This window comes from Psittacula echo (genome assembly GCF_963264785.1).
Source record: "Psittacula echo genome assembly, chromosome: 4".
Classification (NCBI taxonomy): Eukaryota; Metazoa; Chordata; class Aves; order Psittaciformes; family Psittacidae; genus Psittacula; species Psittacula echo.
The window spans coordinates 8,600,514-8,620,208 of NC_137738.1; the positions used below are offsets into that span (position 1 = coordinate 8,600,514).

Consider the following 19,695-nt stretch of genomic DNA (forward strand, 5'->3'; position numbering starts at 1 on the left):
TTTGCTATCATGTATTCTGCAGTCACTTGAGTCCATTGGTAGAATTGCAGTCTGGTAAGTAAAATGTTTCTAGCTTTTATTTTGCATTATATTATGGATTTCTGTTTCTGGATCCTCTACTGCTTTTATTCTCTGGTTCTACTTTCTACACATCCTTTCAATACCCCTCTAGTATTTCCTAGACCTTGTGATGGCATCCTGTTGGATCGGGTTTGCACATTGCTCTAGTGATGTGATTTTTGAATATGATGGGTATGGCATTGTGGCTGTGAATTTGATTAGATAATAATGAGGTTTATTATTATCCAACTGTCTTCACTTTTTTCATAATAATTCTTGTATTATTTAGATGCTTTATATTTTCTCGATGTACTACCCTGCTGAAGAACCTGGAATAGAACCATAAACTGAGATTAATTGGTTTAAAATCTGTGTTTAGAAAATTGTAGAAAAGTACTATGAAGCAGGAAGATAATGCGAAAGGTGTCAGAAAAGACTCTCATGCTTGAGAACTGTATTTTGAGGTTATTCTTTTTGAATGGAAAAGCAGTGGATGAGGGAGCTGCAACAGATTTATTTTTACGTTGTGGGGATTCAGTTACAATGTGGGTCAAAGGAAACAGTTTCTTTGAAGAACAGTGGGCAGGGAATTACTGGCAAGAGAGTGTCCTGCTGCAAAGAAATTCAATAGTCATGATGATCTCTAATGAATTTAATAAATGGGGGACGAATCTCAAGATACTTCCCATGCTAGCAGAAAGGCAATCTTCTCCAAAGAGGGTGTTAAGCAGCAGGAACTTGCTCTGGATGTGGTCTCACACTCTTCACATCAGTGTAAGTTACCAGGGAAAGAAAGGAGAAATTACAAATGTTAGGAGACTTGTCAGGGGTGTAACAGATGGAGATTTACAGAGAAGTAACTTGAGGAAGGAACAGGAAATTTCTGCTCCTTCCTATCCTCAGTAACAATAGATCGTTACACCTTCTCCTGTGTTGAGACTGCAGTTTTCTCCCTCACAGCTCTTGCAAGTAAATTTTACTCAAGCTTTAATATGAAATATTAAAGCTAAGTTCCTTTCAGTCATGTTTCAGTTCACTTTTGAAAGTTTCATGCACAGTTGTCCAAATCTGTTCACTGGGTGTTTCTTCATTTAGTACGTATTCAAATTAGGACACCACGGTATCCAACTATCTGAACTATCAGGGGTAAACTATAGAGAAAATAATCATTTAGAGCATGATGTTGAGAGTATTGTTCAATAAAATACTATGATTCAATAGAGAATTAAGAAGATCTGAAACTGGCAGTTTTCTTAAATAGAAAGGTTGAAGGTTAAATCCCATGAGAATGGACAATTTAATGAATATATTGTTGAGCACACTGAGTCCTTGGCAATGTTTGGATCCCATACATGTTGCAGGTAAATAATGTGGTCCAGCCTTAGGAAATAAGGTCTAATCAGGACAATTTTTGTCAGTGTTAAAAGCTGGCAAATACACACACACACACATACAAATAGATGTATGTGTGTGCGTCAGCTAGAAGTTAATGTGTCACAGGCTGTTCTTCTAAATCCAAAAGTGAATGATGCAAGTTCTTTTCTACTCATCTAAAATCTTTGTGCTTGATGGATTTTCTTCTTTCTTTAATTCATTTGGGGTTGTTTTATTTTGTGATCTAGAAGAAGAATTTAAGGTGAAGTGATATTTGCTTTCTTATTTATTTGTTTGCTATTGGCCTAGGTAAGGTGGCTTATTCTCATCTTTGTTTTCTAAGAAATGCTTCAAACAGGCAAATAGACTTGGCATTTCTAGTAACATCACAAATGGGGCAAAAAAGGTTTTGGATAAGAAGTTTACTCCTACTTATTTCAGCACCAGCTCCGGGCAAGGGGAAGCCTAGAGGAGAATATTTTCATCCCTGCAGTTTAACAATTTCCAGCACAAATGATTGCATGCAGGAATCCTCTTCATAGAAATATAAAAATAAAAGGGACTGAAGGACATCATCCCACTCCTGAAAAGATAATCACTTACATTTGAGTAGTTCTAGAAAGACTCATGTCTACACTGTCCTGAAATAATTCTTAACAGTAGAGACTCCACCATCTTCCTGGTGATCTTTCACAGCATTTCCCTATCCTTACTGTTGAGAAGGTTTTCATAATATCTACTCTGAATCTTAATTGCTGCAATTTAGCACACTTCTTTTTGTCCTATCTATCATTGTTATTGAGAACAGGTTATTTCCTTATTCTTTTGAAACAGCCTTTCATGTATTTGAAGGCTATTATCATGTTCCATTTCAGTTGTCTCCTCTGTAGCCTAATTCTTTCAAGCTTTAGTGCAGCTCATGTTCTCTAGGCTCTGGTTGTGTTGCTCTCCTCATATTTCTCTCAGTTGGCTCATGTCTTCTGAGAGTGTAATGTCCAAATTTGTACCTGGTATTCCTGCTGAGGCTTTATTAGTACTGAGCTGAAAGGAAGCATTACTTCATACTTTTGCAGGCTATACTTGTGTTTGTACACTCCAATATGCTGTGAACAGATGTCGACTCATGGTGTCACCCTGAGCCACGTTCAGGCATCAGGCTCACACTAGAACTAGGCAGCTTAAGGAGAAGTATTGATCATTTTACCCTTCCACCTATCTATTAGATAAATATGATCTATATTTATTGAAGATTGATCAGCTAAAAAGATGTGGAAAAAAGTCTTTGTCTTGAGGAAAAATACATTTACTGTTTACCACAAGAAGATATCAGTGATCAATGTTTACTTATTTCAGAGTGCTTAATTCATTCCATTCACTAACCACTGGAAACGTAGTACCCTCTCTTATCAGGAGAGAAATCATGCATTGCGGACTTATGGCCAGGTTTGTGTTCATGCTCTGGGTTTTCTCAGTCCTTGTGTTTTAAGTCACCTAGGTCTGAAAATATCCTAATGAGGTTTATGCTATGGCTAAACATTGATGAAATATCTGCTGATCTCATCACTGTGACCAAAACCCTCAGTGGTACAGCAAGTTGTCCTTTTCATATGAAGATATTAAATCAGAGATTCTAAATGAATTAACAAAGCGTGAAGTGGTGCTTACCACCTGGGTCTGTACTGAGCAGTGACGCAGGGATTCGCTGCTGCTAGTCATATTTACAACCAGCATTTTCCTGTAGCACTACGGGAAAGGAAAAAGCAAACTTCTTCAAATGCATAATTAGAATTTCCCTTTTTGAAAATTAATCTTGTGAATCTGCTTATTTCTGAACTGCTTTAGTGGAAGAAAGCCTTTACTGTATTGCTTACACCTTATAAATCTCCTTTGATGAAAAAAAATTAAAGAAGTGCAAACAATGGTACATTTTCTAGACTAAAAAACTTTTTCATATGCTGAGTTGTATAATTGAAGCCCATCTTGTCTAGGGAAGTTACTTTAGAAGTCTTTAAGGTTGTAAGCTGTTTCCACCTTTACAGTTCATTATCTCTTTGGCAATTAAATATAATTGTATTATATTGTATATAGATCCAGTGTTCTAGAGGAATTCCATAAGAAACAAATGCACTTATGGGATATACTGTATATCTGTCTATGATTCTGTGGTTCTGTATCTAAAGGATATTTAATTTAATGGCATAACCATTGCTCTAAATCTCTTTTTGCATTAATGATAACTTGATCAGTTGTGTAAAGTAGGTGAGAATTAAAAATGGTTTCTACTAATTTCTAGTTCATACAGATTTGTTGGAATGTGTTACCACTAAGGTAGCATTCCAGGTCTTTTAGCTTGTATAAATTCCATTCAGGTCAATGGGATGTTGGCTGAAAACATACAACTGGAAGGTATGTGGCTAAACGAGCCTATGCTGTAATTCATAAACCTTTTTTGTGATTGTAATTCTGGTGTAGAAGTTTCCTCTTAGAAATAGGAGGGCTGCTCATTGTCCCATACAAGTGCAAATACTGCCTTCTGCTACAGTGGGAAAGTAAGAAACAGGGATCCTGGCTGCAGGTTTTGTGTTATGTGACTTACGACTTGACCTAATGCAGGTGGTGTGCCTGCATCTCTCACCGATCTTCATCACTAATATTTTAAGTCTGGCAGCAATGACTAATATTTAGGTTAGAACAATTATGTTTTCATTAAAGCTGGCTTACAGAAGCAAAGTAAATGGAAACAGAGGTTCATAGTATCAAGTACTGTGAATTTATATAATAATATTTAATCTTCCTTTAGTACTTTTGTGTTCCTTGAACAGGAATTAAATGAAAACAAGGTGAAGGCTTCCAGGGCATTACTTAGAAGAGTTTTATTGAGTAAAGTGCACTGATTCCGGCTGTAAGAATTAACTAATTTTAGGTTAAAGGCAGTTCTGAAAAGGAAGTATTTGAGAAAACACTTGTTCAGTCCCAACTAAAAAACAGTGACAAAGAAAAGGCATTTCTTTTTTTTTAAACCGAGACTAAAAAAAAAAATTACGAAAAGGAACATCATTTTCAAAATGAAATCACTTTTAAAAATGTGATTCTTTAAATTTTCATTATGTTTCCTTTATATTTCACTATAAATAATCCAAGAGCTTTTCATGTTCCCAAATGGAAAGAAGAAAAGTTTCACTGTAAGTTTTTTCTCAGCTCCACTGCTGTCACTGCTTTATAAAGCACTTTGATATATCTGGATGAGAAAGACTACACTAGTACTAAGCTTTTTTTAAACAAAGCAGCCACAAATCAGTAGCATGTACAGTCTCAGCTCTGCTAACAACACAACAGTTCTGCAGGAGGCAGGGCTATGCAGAAACTGTGATAATTCATTTATGTGATTGTCTTCCTCCAGTGCGTGGCATAATTCTGATTAACATTACTGGCAGTACTTTGTGTGCATCAAAGGGAAAACAGCTCCAGGAACTGACATCCTGTTAAATGTGAAAGAGCTCTTACAGGCTAGTGTAGTTCAATATGGTGGGTTTTGAAAACTTCCTCAGGAAAACCCTTATCTTTTCTGGGCAGTAATGGTGAACTGTGTAACCACAGCTGGCCAGCAGTGCACCCATATTTTGTGTTGGAATTTATGAGGGTTTTAGCACGTGCAAAGATTGAAAGAGCAGCTTCAGACCGCCATCCTTTTTAGGGCCTCATTCTTCTCATTTTACTTGTTAGAAACAAATCCAAGGGTGTTAAAAGAAAGCCTCTAGCTTTCTAAGCCCTTAAATATGTGTATGCATCGTGTATTTTTCTTCTGAGTACATCTTTTATCATGCACTGAAATAAATAGGTAAAATTAGGCAGGTTTTGATAGAACCATCAAGTTGCAGCTGAGAACTCTTGCATTTTGTTTCCTGTTACAACCTGTTTGTTAAAAAATAAGTTGGTTGTGACTCTTAATTTTAATTATATAGCAGATGCCTCGTCTTAGCTTGGAATAACTTCAATTTAATTCCTTAAAAACCAAAATGCGGGTATAAATTATTTTCTGTTTCCAGTCTCTTGGTAGTTGTAGCTATTATTTGCACATATGCTAAGGAGAACGAGCTTTTTCTATCAAACTGTCTTTACAGTGATAATGCTTTCCCATACAAGTTGTCCCATCAATGAGAGATTTACAGGATTCTCATTTTTCAGTGTATAAAACTAGGGAAGGCCCATGCAGCTGTAATTATTTTGAATATTGGCATTTACCATTAAGTGCTCTCAGAGTGCTTTAAACACAGTATTGTGTTTAAAATATATATGTATGTGTTTAAACACAGTATTTAACAATGTTCTTATTAGAGCTTTATGGATACAGACTTGTAGGTGTAGAAGACTTAATCCTGCAATGCACTGTTTAATAGTGCTTGAAAATGAAAGCCTCTGAAACCTTCTGTGTGAAGGGTGTAATGCTACCAAGCCTTCCTCATGCAAATCATCTTTATCCTTGTGACTGATAACATTGACCTAGCTTGTCAATTAGCTATTAAGGGACTAATGGTTTGTAGTGATTTGTCCCAGGTTGCACTTGAAAAGCTGTGGCAGAGGCAGCTGTAGAACTTCCATCTTTTCCATACTACCAAAGGGAAGTCAGTGTAGGATAATGTTTTAGATGAGGGTATGGCACATCACCTGATAGCCTAGCCATGTATCATTGCAGAAGTGGTTAATTTTACAGTATTGCTGAATGAGAGATGTGCACAGTGACAGCAAAATGTAGGTAGATGTCTTCATTTGAATGCTTCAACAAAAGTCTGTATTAGAATCCCCTATATTTGCCCTTAGGAGAAGAACAGAACCCATGTATCACCAGACACTTCCCTTTGTTAATTATCTTTGGCTTCTGTAGGAGCTTTATTTTCCTTGCCCTATCAATAGGCCTGCTCAAAGAAGTACAACATAAAGGGTTTTATCTGTGTTATTGAGTAGGAGGTGATGTGTTTGGGACTTCTGGAGCTTCTCTAGTGAGTATTTATTTAAATTGGGGGAAAAAATCAGTATGACTTAAAAAAAAAAAAAACAAACTAGAACTTTCATTTAACATTACAAAAGAGGGCATTGCTTAATCCCTGAAGTAGGAAATTGCTTTTCTTCATGATCCATTGCTTTCATACTGTTTCTGGCTGCTGGTGCTGAAGGAAAGAAACTGTGTTCTCAGTCTTGTTTTCACTGTATCTATTTTCTTATCCTCTACAAAAACTTGGCTGCTAATTTGTTGTTGAAATAAATAAAGGGTGGGGAGAGCCTGGCTATGAAAAGATCTCTTTGTCTCAAATGGGCATTTGCAGATAGGAAAGCAAAGCAAAACTTTAGGTGGGAAACTGAAAAAGGGAAATTAAGGATTTTGAAATAGCATATCAAAGCTGAAGAGTATGAGATATTGCTGTTCTTTGAGGTGCTGTTATGGGTTTATACCTAAATTCGGCAGCGTGTTCCCAGAAGAGGAATGTTGCTAAGGAGTGTTTTTTCTTAGATTCTGGTCTTGTACACATGCAAAGAGAAAAGAAAATGACAATTAGAAGCAAAAGGCATAGCTGACTGAAAATGGTGGTATCTTGTCTCACCTTGGTTAAAACTCATTCATTTTTGTTAAAAGCACCTATTGTTTTATTGCTTCTAATATGCATTACAGAAATACAGTGTGTTACAGCTCAGGGCTGGAAAACACTAATGGACTGTGACTAAGGAATGATTATTTAACTTCAGAAGTTACAATATTTAGTTAATGATTCCCTGACATTGTCAGGACAGGTCACAGATGCATTTTGAAGTAATTATAAGTTACCAGCAGTAGTTTATATTTTTCCCTTAGCATCCACAGTAGAAGTTGTATTTTTCTCTTCTCCTATCAGTGGTGACTCCTGTTTCTTTTTTCAATGTGACTGCTTTTTATGTTGTGGATTTTTTTTTTAATCCATTGAGCCTTGCAAATCAAAATCAAAGGTTATGCTAGCAAAATAGCAATATGAAAATCATTGTGACTGAGTTTTTGATACTAGGATGTAACAGGAGAAATACATGTAGGTTTGATGTGGAGTTTTTGATTGTGCTAGCTGTATGAGGAAGATGGCAAGACCACACCATATGCCCAATAAAAGGTTCATTAGAAAGGCATTAGTAGCTTAATCCAACTTACCCTGTGGTTTATTTTATTTAGAACGTAATAAGGTAAGTTCATTAGTTTGCAGACTTAATGTCTTCTACTGTACCTCAAAGCAACCAGTAGCAATTCCACTGAGACGCTGCAGATCTCACAAACACCTGTCAAGATAAACTCATGGCTCTCTGGGGGAATCACCTTGGCAACATAACTGAGGAAATCTGGGAAAAAAGTAAGTCTTTCACACACAAAAGTGTGTTACACAGTATAAACTTGATTAATGATTTTTTCACATGCCTCCGAGGTCGTAGATCTCTTTAAAGTAGGGGGAAAAAAAAAAAAAAGCCAAATCAATCTCTGAAGAACAAATATTTTGGAATGTACAATGCTGCGTTTGTAATGTATTTTAAAGAACTTGACGGATGGAGAATAATTATGCAATTTGAATTGAGCCTCAGAAAGGCTGTCTTAAGATCAGCAATTGAGCCTCCATCCCCCTAGGGCTAATGTATTAGATTACAAGGATTATTGTAGTGGCAGTATTTGTGCCACAACATTTAAGATTATGTCAGCGTTTCCATTTTAAATCTGTATGTTCAGAGGCTCATAACTCAGCTATACAGAGTGTGCTTGGCACTACAAACAGATACAGCTTCTGCACAATGGTGACACTTTTTCTGGGGAATAAAGAAGAAGGGGAAAGGAAGAAGTTTAAAGCTAAGTAAGTATTTGGACATTTTACAGTTATGAATGCCAAAAGTTAATGCTGTCTTCTTACAACTCTTGCTTTTTAAATTCAGTTATTTCTACAGCTGACTTTTAACACTACTGCTGTCTGGAGTCTAAAAGCACTGTGTTGAACTCGGAGAGTGGACAGAATGGTAGCAGGCTGGACCTTACCCCTTTCTTTGCCTTCTTCAATAATGTCGCAGGACCAGTGTGCTCAGGGAAGGCAGGAGGTGGAGCTCCACTGTCCATCCTCTTCTCCACTAAGGCCAGGAAGGCAGTGAGGTGATGATCATGAATCATAATGAGTGGCATCTTAGAAATCCTGTCAGGAGAACCTGCTAAAAAATGCACTCCTGACCATTACTTACTTTAAGCACTCTACAAATACCATTTAGGGCTCTCGGGGCTATCAGAGGGCTTACCACCACCAAAAAAAAAAAAAAGAAAATCAGTTTTGCCTTGCAAGGTCTTTAAACTCAATTTCCCCATTTTAGGGCCATTGCACTTTGAGTCTAGTGTGAGCTTGGCCTTGACATGACATTTAATATCTCAGGTATTATGTATGGTAAACAAGAACAAGAGCTGCAAACAACACCATACATAGACTTTTCCTATTTTTGGAGGCCTTTATCAACAAATACGCTTTGCACGTATTTCATATGCTTGTACTGGATACAAAGGAGCACAACACTGGGTTCTGTTATTGGCATCCATCACTGATCAAACTTCTTGACGACTAATTTGCAACCTATTTGTGTGGTTCTTTTTTTTTTTTTTTGTACCTTGCTGGAGTATTTGCTGAGGAGTTGAAATTAGTATCATTGAAGCTCTAGTCAGGGATCTGCCTTCTCTGCGGCAACGCAGTGCCAGTTTCTGCAGCAGCACTGGTAGGAATCAGACTTTTGCAGGTTCTGCAGCAGTCTAATTGCCTGTAGAATTAACTGTTCATGCAGTAGTCTAGAGAGAACATGGGCACAGCATGCCCTGCTTGATACGGGACTACAAATCTCTTAAATGCCTCCACGTATATATACGTGTGGATTTGGCCTTAATTCCCATGGCTTTATATTGGAATGAAAGGGGGAACCTACCCAGCAGCGTTAGCACCTTCTGTGCAAAGTTAGATCAAAAATAAGCAACAACAAAAAAAGGAAAATATGAAATAAAATGATACTGCAGCAGTGGTAGCCAGCAGAAGACAGCCCCCAGTGGAGTACAATCCATCCTCCTCAAGGCAGGTCAAACCAGGGCTAATGTAACTAATGGTAGATGGACTTGGCAAGGTGCCCTGAAGAGTGATGGACCAACCAGGGCCATTTCAGACTAAGAGGGAGCTTCCTTTCAGAGTCAGAATTCCCTGTTGGAAAATATTTTCCTACCAACTCCTTCTATGCTAAATTGAAGGGATCTGCCTTATGTGCTGGTTTTCAGTGAAATGAAAAAATAAATATCAGCTTGCTTTTGACAGCAAGGGATAGAGAGGAAGAGATTGTTTCTGTCTTTGTATATGCAGAATCAAGAAACAGTTATTATGAAAATTTAAGGCAATTTGAATGGACAGATGTATGGATGGAAAGATTTAGCAACTGTACGAGGTTTTATTTTGAACTATACCTATAGAGAGAATAGGTATGCAGAGAAAATATGCAGAGAAAGCAGCCTAATTATTTCCATTGTAAACTTCTTTTTCTTTTTTTTCCATGATCACCAAAAATTTGAATTTCTATGTATTTTTTGACTGCACAAAAACTCCATCTGTCTCTGCTAGAATTGTATTTTTTACCTTTCAATTTTCTGAGTAGTTCACAGCCACTGGCTTTCTTTCTAAAGTAAAGGGTTTCTGCTGTAAGTTATATAGGGTGAGGACACAAACTGGCCACAGTTATACATGGATAACAGGCCTTGGTTGAGTATATTGTAATTCATTGGCTTCTGAAAGAAACATTCTCATCTGTTTTAAAGAGGAAAATTAACACCTCCAGTGTTACCAGACATTGAAATGTCTGAAAATCAGACACTTCTAGGATTGGGACATCCTGCATACAGGTCCATAAATTCATCGGAGTTTATAGTGGTAACTGAAACATTAGGTTGAATGTTTTCTTCTCCAAACCACTGTTTGTAGGATGGAGAAACATAAATTCTGGCCTGCTTAGCTGTAACCACAAAATGTCAACAAGTTTTCAAATGAAGTGAGATTCCATACCCAGTAACAGAGAAGAACTAATAGAAAAACACAGAAAGTGTGTTAAAGTCTGCATTTTTCTTCTATCTGTGTTTGCTGAATAACACTTGAGCTTCAGGAGTTTAAGAGTGGCTGTTGCAACACTAATTGCAGGATGTCATCTTTGGAGAACAGAGGTGGCCAGAGAAGCCTGGTTGCGTAAGGCAGAACTTAACCTAAAGAAGCGCTGAATTTAACTGACAGCTTCTCCAAGCCTGAGGCATGGTCTGCACTTGAGGGTTGCTGATGTCACCAAAGTTGTTCATCTTAGCTAGTACAGCTGTATTGGCAAGAATCAGGGTGCAGAGAGAGATGGTTGTCCCAGCAAGAAGTATCTGATTTTATCCAAGGAAATAATGTAAATTATACTTGTGGAAGTGCTTTTTCTGTTTGTATAAATCTTCTTTAGGGGCATTTGGTGTTATAGGACAATGGCAATAGAAGAAGCCAGGGAAAGCTGTGTTTTTACGACTCAGGATATTCTTGCTCGTAAACTTAGGAACTTGCTTGTATTGACAGAGTTCACTTGGTGGAAACAACTTGATTAAAAGTCACATTTACAACCAATGTAACCTGCACAGGGTGTTAAATGGTGTTAAAAAAACATTAACTTCACTGAGCTAAGCTTCCAAAGTAACAAAAACTACCCTGTGAACTCTGTATTTTATTTTCACACTTTATTTGCTATGCCTGCAGTGGGATAGTTATTTCTTTCCACAAATTCTTGTTTATTGCTCTCTTTTGTACCACTTCTTCCTTCAAGTGAACTTTCACATACTGATGCCACAGTGTTGATTGTGTTGGGAAATACATGATTTGGTGTCTTTGGGGATTCAAAACAGATTATTTCAACTTCAGCTAGTTCCTCAGCTAACAGAGATTCATACTCACATGTCAGCAGGGGATAAAAAAATTAAGCCGTTTAAATAAGAAATGCTGCTTGCCATTTGTTTTAGGAATCCTAGAAATCCAGGTTGGAAGGGACCTCAAGGATCATCTGGTCCAACCTTTTCAGGCAAAACATAACTTAGACTAGATGTCCCATGTTTGCTTACAGATGCTTTTAACTTTTAGTTTTCATTACAAAGCTTAACTCTGGGTACTAAGACACCCAATTAAGCTTTTTAAATAGAATCATGGAATCATAGAATTCTTGAGGTTGGAAAATACCTTTAAGATCACCAGGTTCATCTGTTAAGCTAGCACTGCCAAGTCCACCACTAGATGTGTCCCTAAGTGCCACATCTAAGTGTCTTTTAAATACCTCTAAGGATAGTGATTCCAACACTTCCCCTGGACAGCCTATACCAATGCCTGACAATCCTTTTGGTGAATAAATTGTTCTTAATATCCAGTCTAAACCTCCCCTGGTACAGCTTGCGGCCATCTCTTCTTGCTCTATTGCTTGGTACCTGGGAGAAGAGACAGGCACCCACATCTCTACAACCTCCTTTAAAATAAAACATTAAAAGACTAGAAGTATCTGACTACCAACATTTGCTTCAAATTGAAAAGAAGCACTTGCTGTTATCATAAAAACTGAGCAAGAGAAGATTTTGTTTCCTGGAATTTCCTTCTTTTGCCGCCTTGTCCCCATCTGCCTTTCACTTGCTTTCATACACACTTGCTTCTTCACCTTCCTTTTTAGCTTCCTGGTATTCTTTCCACTTTAAGCCTTTTTATGATATTTTCTGCAGATTACTTCTTCCCATTTCTCACCCGTGCATGGAATTAGATCACCTTTCCCCTCTCTGAAACTCAGATAGTCCTCTCCTGTTTGTCACTGTGGTTCAGAGTGCACAGCCAGGAAAATGTCAAATGTTATTAAAATTAGAGCTAGTACATACCAGGTGTTGAGCACATTGCAGATCCAGAAAGGGATGCCTACATAGGCAGAAGTCATCCTATTCCCATTTTAAGCAGGCACTTGCGTAGCCTAAATAGCTTTTTGTGGAGATTGGCCTTTGTGTCTTCAACTCTTGGTTTGGCTATCTATGCAGCAGCAAAATAATCCACGAATTTAACAGTCCCTAAGTAGTGTTTAACATAATAATGTAACACCTAAAAATGACCCATTATAATCCATCTGATGAAAAAAACTTCTCTAAGTAGTCTCCAAACACAGATTTAAACTCGAAACTTTAGTGGCAGTGATGTGTGTGCACTGCAGAAATAGTACACATATAATAATGCCAAGCACTTAAACACCCTTTTTATCTTCAGTAAAATAGTAAATGAAGCACTTTTGAAGTACCTAAATATTTTATTCATTTGTCCTTGGTATTTAAGCACTAAGGCCTCCCTGATACAGTAGATGGCAGATGGAGCAAGAATTTAGATAAGGTGCTCGTGCTACAAACATATCCAACAACACAGAGAAGAACGCTAGCACGAAGTTCTACTGAATCACAGAATCATAGAATAGTTTGAATTGGAAGGAACCTCAATGCTCATCTATTTCCAACCGCTTGCCACAGCAGGGACACCTTCCACTGGACGGGGTTGCTCCAAGCCCAGTCCAACGTGGCCTTGAACACTGCCATGGATGGCGCAGCCACAGCTTCTCTGGGCACCCTGTGCCAGGGCCTCAGCACCTTCAAAGTGAAGAATTTCTTTCTAACGTGTAATCTAAATCTTCCCTCTGTCAGTTTAAAGCCATTCCCCCTTGTCCAGTCCCTACATGCCCTTGTCAAAAGCCTCTTTCCAGGTTTCTTGTCCACCCCTTTAGGCACTGGGAGCTGCTCCGCAGTCTTCCTTGAGCCTTCTCTTCTCCAGGCTGAACCAGCCCAGCTCTCTCAGCCTGTCTCCATAGCAGAGGTGCTCCAGCCCTTGGATCATCTCTGTGGCCTTCTCTGGACTCACTCCAACAGCTCCACATCCTTCTTGTATTGTTGCTGCCAGAGCTAAACACAGTACACCAGGTGGCAATCCACACTGTCTTCAACCCAAGTAGGAGAAACTATGCCCAGGCTGGAAGGGAACTGTGTAAAGCCTCAGTTGCAAGGTTATAGCTAGCGGGAAACCTGGAATGGGGAGCCAGCTGTGCATTCCTCAGCACCCATGGGGATACTCCAACTAAAGGCAGCAGGACACAGCTCCTATTGGAGGACTCAAAACAGTGGAGCAGAACTTTGTCTAGACAGGACTTGCCAACTGCCACTGTATGCCAACAACTGTGTTGCCAACTGTACCATCACGCGGTTGGCAATACCGGCTTCCTGTTTCAAAGGAGTGATAACAATTTTAAGTTACTCATCTGTAGGATGTCTAGAATCATTAAGAACAGTCAGTTAACTGCTGCCTGTTTCTAAAACGGCACCAACATGTGAACAGTTTACAGAGAAACTAGTTCCAGTGACTGACTGAAATACTTTGTGTCCTGAGTTGGATTGATAGAAAACGTGGTGGTATTTACGGAAAAGATTTCTAACACATCTGAGGTGCATGAACAGGAAATGTACATCAGGGGCTTTAATTTTAGGAGATCTGGTGAATCCAGGCTGACGTTTCTTTGAGATTTCTTTCATTTTTCCTTAACTCTGAAACTTAGAGAATTGATTGTGGTTTATGTTCTAAGAGGTGACAGCGCGTGGCAGTTGCAAGCTGATAGTTTGGAAAATTGGGGTTTGTGACTTCCTTGAGAGGCTTCTTGAGGCAAGTTGGAGAAGGAAGTTGCTGTGACATCCTCAGGAGTTGCCTTTCCCCGGCGTGGTCCAGGGAAAGCCCAGCCCACAGGACCATAACTAGGGTGCGGGATAGGGGGGGTGTCCCCCTTCTCCGGGGATGCATCCCGCAGGGGGATGCGCGATGGGAGGAGGCGGGGAGGCGGTTGGATAATCCGGGTTGGGCTGAGCAGACCCGGGGCGAAAAGCCTTCCTCTTTCCTAAGCCTACGCAGCTGAGTGAGGGTTGTGACTTCTCTTTCGCGGCCGCGTTGGGATTCGAAAGCGCCTCAGCGAATTGCGGTTGTTTTCGTTTAAATTGACGCGAAATGTATAAAGAAGGGAAAAAAAAAGGCATTCTCACACCCACCGCTCGCCCTCTCCCTTTCACGCATCCGCACCCCGCACCCATGATCTCATGCTGCTGAAGGCATGGCACAAGATCTACGGCGGGCTGGAAACGGGGGAGGGAGAAGAGGAAGAAGAGGGAGGGCAGCGGAGCGGGGGGCCGGGATCGTGCAGTCGTCGCCCTCCCCCCCCCCCCCCCCCCCCGCACCGTACCTGGGGTGCGGTACTGCAGGGCTGCGCCTCCGGGGGTACGAGGGCATAGGACCCGCCGACTGGGGAAAACGATTTCGCTTTTAAACTGTGACATCTCCCACCCTCGGCTGTGTGTGTGTGTGTGTGTGTGTGTGTGGAGGGGGCTGGAGCAGCCCATCCCCCTGCTTTTGGGGCGAGGGCCCCGCTCCGGGGGGCAATGCGGGCACAGCCCTGCAGATAGGGTTGGGGATGCTGAGACCCAAACCCACCTTATTTCAGGCTAGGAACCGTGTGTGGGTTTTTGTATTATTCAGCCCAGTCTGCGGTGAGCAGACGACTAGTGCCGCGAAAAATAATAAAGTAATAAAAAAAATAAAAGGTAACTCTTTGTTAGGCGGCTGCTCGGAGCCGGTGGTCCGAGAGGCAGAGGGGAAGCACCTGGCGGGCCAAGTTTAGCCCGATGACAACCCCCGAAATGGTTCTTTTTTTAGGGTAAAAGCGGGTTTTCGAAGCACGGGTACACCCAGAGGAGGGGACGCTCTGCCGCCGGAGCAGGGGGCGGGAAAGGGAAGGAATGGGGAGGGGGGGAGCGGCGCCGTGCTCCCGGCGGCAGCGGCGAGGCAGCGCGACCGTGCGGGAGCCGAACGGAGCCGCCTCCTCTGCTCGGGCTCGTCCTCCGCATCGCAGCCCCGGTTCGCTGCTGGGGGACTGCGGATTTGCATAGCCCAGCTCCTCCGTGTTTGGGGGATTTTATTTTTAATTCATTTTTTTATTTTATTATTATTTCTTTCCCCACCTTCTCTCATAATTTCTCCCTGAAAGACATCCCCGGGTGTTACTGTCAATACTCAGAGCACTGAGATTGCCGGAGCAGCGCGATTGTTGTCTGGCGGCGTGTGTGCGAGTGCGAGTGAGTGTGAATGTGAGTGTGAATGTGAGTGTGTGCGCCGGGAGTGGGACCGCGGGGCAAGGGCTCGCCCGTTCGGAGATGAACGGAGGGACGAGCGACGGCAGTTTGATTTCCCGGCGCTTTGCTGGCGCTGGCTGATGGAGCGGCACCCTTTCTCCTCTCCCCATCTAGCAGACATGGGGCAGGACCGCCCGCGCTGTGGATTACCGAGGCTGGGGGAACGCTTGGCGCTCTCGTAGCCCTCGCAACTGTGGAGCGTTATTCCATGAGCACCGGCCGCGGGAAAGGCTAAACTGCTGATTGCTGGAGCGCGGGGCTTCCCCGTTCTGCCACCACCTCTGAACTGCCTGGATCCTCCGCCACTGGCTATGTCTCGGATTGTTTTGGGTAGAAGAAGACCTGGAGAAAAGGATCCTAGCCGGCTTTCCCAGCGGGAGGAGAGGGCTCGCCTGGTGCGGTGAGCCGCAGCCGGCGCCGTGCTCGTGTGTGCCAGCGCGCCTCTGCCCAAAGTTTTCTCTCCTTGGCGGCGACTGCCGCTGCTCCCGAGGACGCCGAGCTCCGGAGGATGGGGGTGCTCCTTAGGGGCAGCGCGGAGCCGGGGCCCGCCGGCAGCGGCAGCCGCTCGGCCCTTCTGTGGATAGTCCCGCTCGCTCTCAGCGGCCTCCTCGGGGTGGCGCGGGGCGCCTCCAGCCTGGGCTCGCACCACATTCACCATTTCCACGGCAGCAGCAAGCATCATTCAGTGCCTATCGCGATCTACAGGTCACCGGCTTCCTTGCGAGGTGGACACGGTGGGTCCGAACGCCGCTCGGTACCTTGTGTGCGCCGCAGAGCTCAGGCCGGGGCTGCTTTCGAGGGGAGGAAGAGGAGCGAGGAGGGTGTGCGGGGTGCGGGGCCGTCCCGCCGGCTCGGAGCCGGGCGAGCCGGGGTCCCTCGGGGTCGGTGGGTGCGGAGCGGCGGCTCTCCCGTTCCTCGCTCTGCCTGTAAAGCCCATCACGGAGGCGCCTCCGGGTGGCAGCCCCTACCCCTGGCCGGAGATGGACCCCCCTGAGGGCGGGTGTCTGCGGGAGGCAGGGCAGGGAGGGGAGGGAGCTTGATGAGGAGCGCGCTCCATCCCGTTCATTACCTTGGTCGAAAGTCGATTAACTAAAGCAAAGGTCAGCTAATTAGAAAGGGAGGGGTCGGGGAAGGATTTCAGACGCTGAGAAGGCGAGGTGTTGCCCACCATAGTGGCCAGGAGAGGGACGAAGATGAAATTCTTCTCAGGTGCAGATACGTTTTGCTTAGGAATTGCAGGGCTCTGGTGCTTAGTTTCTGAAGTGACAGGAAGCTGCTTCAGTGCCCTTTAAACAGCCCTGTTACAGTTTTTCTCCTCCTTTTTGCATGCATACGTGCAGGAGCCTGTACATAAATACATGCAAAATATGCATATGTTCAGCGTTACTAAAAGCTGTAACAGAAAGTGAACCACCAGACTTTAGTTTAAGGATTTAAAGCCTTCTTTTGTCTCTGAGGGAGGGAAAAAAAGATAAAGAAACCCCCTTGCTGGTCCCTGATTAGGTTATACAGCTTCATTCTTCTTCATTTTCTCATCTCGCCTTGCTTCATTTGCACAATCATGCAATGTCATTTCCAAGCCTTGCAAAGTAGAAAACCAGATCTTGTGCTTAACCTTTGCGTGCCTTGTGCAAGACGACCTAGTTGCAGGCACCAGGTAGTTGGGATTGATTGGATTTCTTTTTTCCAGTGATTAGCAATGCTAGCATTAGTGGATGGGGTGGTATTGTTCACCTGAAAATTCCCACTATGTGCTAAAATAGCTTTCATACTCAACTGCTAGAAAAGGCAGAGGGCACAGAAATGGCTTTTCTTAAGCATTTTGTTAATTAAAAACAGGGAAAAGTTAAATGTCTGGTCTAATTCCAAACAAAACAAACCTAACCCTCCCCAAAACTCCAAAGAGCCTGAGAAATTGAGGCCACCACCCCGTAGTGGACTGAGGCAGCCCAAGATTGAGAATGCTGCATGTTCTGTCCTGTATGTGCTTAAAGGGGAAAATGATGAATGTGTGTACACATCCATGTATATGCTTATTATTTTTTCAATTTCTGCCAATATAAGAATACGCAAGCTAGTTGATTCTATGATTCTGTGATCATTTAGGGGCTTGCTATCAGCTTGAGGGAAGGCGAAAAGAACGAGGGGGAAAGAAACGTGATTGTAGAGGTACCCAGCTACAATTCCTTAGGATGCATTTTAAAATCACCCCTTTGGCCAGTTTTTAAAATCATTATCTTGGACCCAGTTGAAGGGTGGCGATGTAAAAAGGCAGCTTTCTCAGGAGAAACGAGTCTTGCTGGGGAAAATTGAAGTGGTGGAGCTGGCACATAAAGACTTGGTAGGGAAGCTTAGGAGCCTCTCCAGAAGTTAAGTAGCTGATTTGACAAAATGAAGGATGTTCCATGTCAAAAGAAGGCATTTTAGGATGTTTACTTGATAACTTTAAATGCTTTTGCTTTTCTGCCTTTCTTGGAAATTCTGTTATCTGACAGTAGTTTAAAACATCTAATTCCTGAATTCATTACTAGTTCTTCAGAGAGAGGTTCCCATTTGCTTCTCTAAGCCTGACAAAAGCATTTCTGCTTCTGGCTGAGCAGGGTTGGACTCAGCTCCTGTGGAGCCTGTCACTGCCTGTCCAAGCATCATCAGTCGGAGGGAACTGGGTGATGGGTGGGGGATGCTTATTCCTTATCCTGGCATCTGAGTGCCTTTCTCCAGCATCCCCAGTCCCTGCTTGGCTTGGCTAGGTGGGAGTGAACATTCCATTCTCAGGCTTGTCTCCTTCAGCATCAGCTCCATTCAGTTTTGCAGTTATTAGAAGAGTTATTCTGCTCTAGACTAATAAGATTGTAGGTAAACATTGCAGTCTTTATGGTGACCTGCTATCTACTCTTTTGTTACTTTGTCAGCCTTTCGTAGCCTTGTGCCTGTTAAAAGTCAAGAAGAGCTTTTAGGGTCAATTAGTCAATCCCAGTGAAAGCGTTGCTCTCTGATATTGTGAATCAGAAGTGTCAAAGGAAGGAGAAACAATCCCTTCCTTGCCCAGGCATTCAATAAATGCCACCACACACCTCATACATCCACACCCTCCTCCTTTTAGCCCTGCCACCCCCATCGTCTCAGCAAATGCTGTGATTTTATTCTTTCCATTTTCCTTGAGCCAACCCAATTCCAGCTAATAGTACAAGCTAAGCCAAAAGCCCAGCGTGGCTGGATTTTTTCCACTTCTTTTGAAAAACCAAACGATAATGTTTCTGGAAGCACACTTGTCGAGTAATTTTGTTGTGGCTTTTGCTTAGCAGTATGATCTCATGTGGGTTTAGGGGACACTATTGTCACAGAGACATAAACAGAATTCCAACCAAGCAATTAGCTCACCCTATTAAACAAAAAGTAGTTCAGCACACAGTTTTTTAATACACTAGAATTTAAACATCTTTCAAGCTTGACCAAGTGATTTTTTGACTTTGCTTTCTGACTCTCATTAAACTCAGGAAGGTGAGAGGTGGCTGAAAGAACCCAAAGTCTAATGACAGGAAGGAATAAGAAAACAATTCTCTGGATCATAATATCAGCAATATAGAGAAGTACAGAGAAGTAAGAGAGAGACTGATATTCACAAATGTAAGTCTTGGGCTGCTCAGCACTTGCTGGTGGTCTCTGCAGCATGTGGGCTCTCTGATGATTTATGTTCACAGATCTCCTTGCTCCATTTAAGAAGGCAGCTATTGCTTCTGTCATAGCTGTGCCTGCCATGCAATCTTTTTGGAGGAGATAGAGTAGCTCATACTGCAGTACCCTCTACATTACAAAACCATGGACTGTCCATCACAAAGTCCACATAAAAGGGAAGCGATTGCAGCTTTCTCAATAACTTTGAACTAAGAAAGGTGGTTTCTTTAAGGATCCAGAAACATTGTGGATCATGTTTGGAGTGAAAATTCCATGTTGAATAAGTAAAAAGTGTAGCCATATGGATTGCTGTCATCACCCTCATTCATCCC

The 19,695-nt window shown here is 42.1% G+C and overlaps 1 protein-coding gene across 28 annotated transcripts in view; it reads left to right on the forward strand.

The window, feature by feature from the left end:
• The window catches only part of NRXN1 (neurexin 1), a gene marked incomplete at its 5' end in the record, with an annotated part of 676,782 nt that overhangs the window by 386,890 nt on the left and 270,197 nt on the right, over positions 1 to 19,695 (forward strand). For 3 of the 28 annotated variants that reach the window (XM_080615064.1, XM_080615065.1, XM_080615066.1), the window contains one exon: positions 16,197 to 16,422. The exons of the other annotated variants lie outside the window; for them this stretch is intronic. In XM_080615064.1, coding sequence (XP_080471190.1) covers positions 16,197 to 16,422 — 226 coding nt within the window. Of the gene's footprint in view, positions 1 to 16,196; positions 16,423 to 19,695 lie in introns of those variants that run through there. 28 annotated transcript variants of the gene reach the window in all.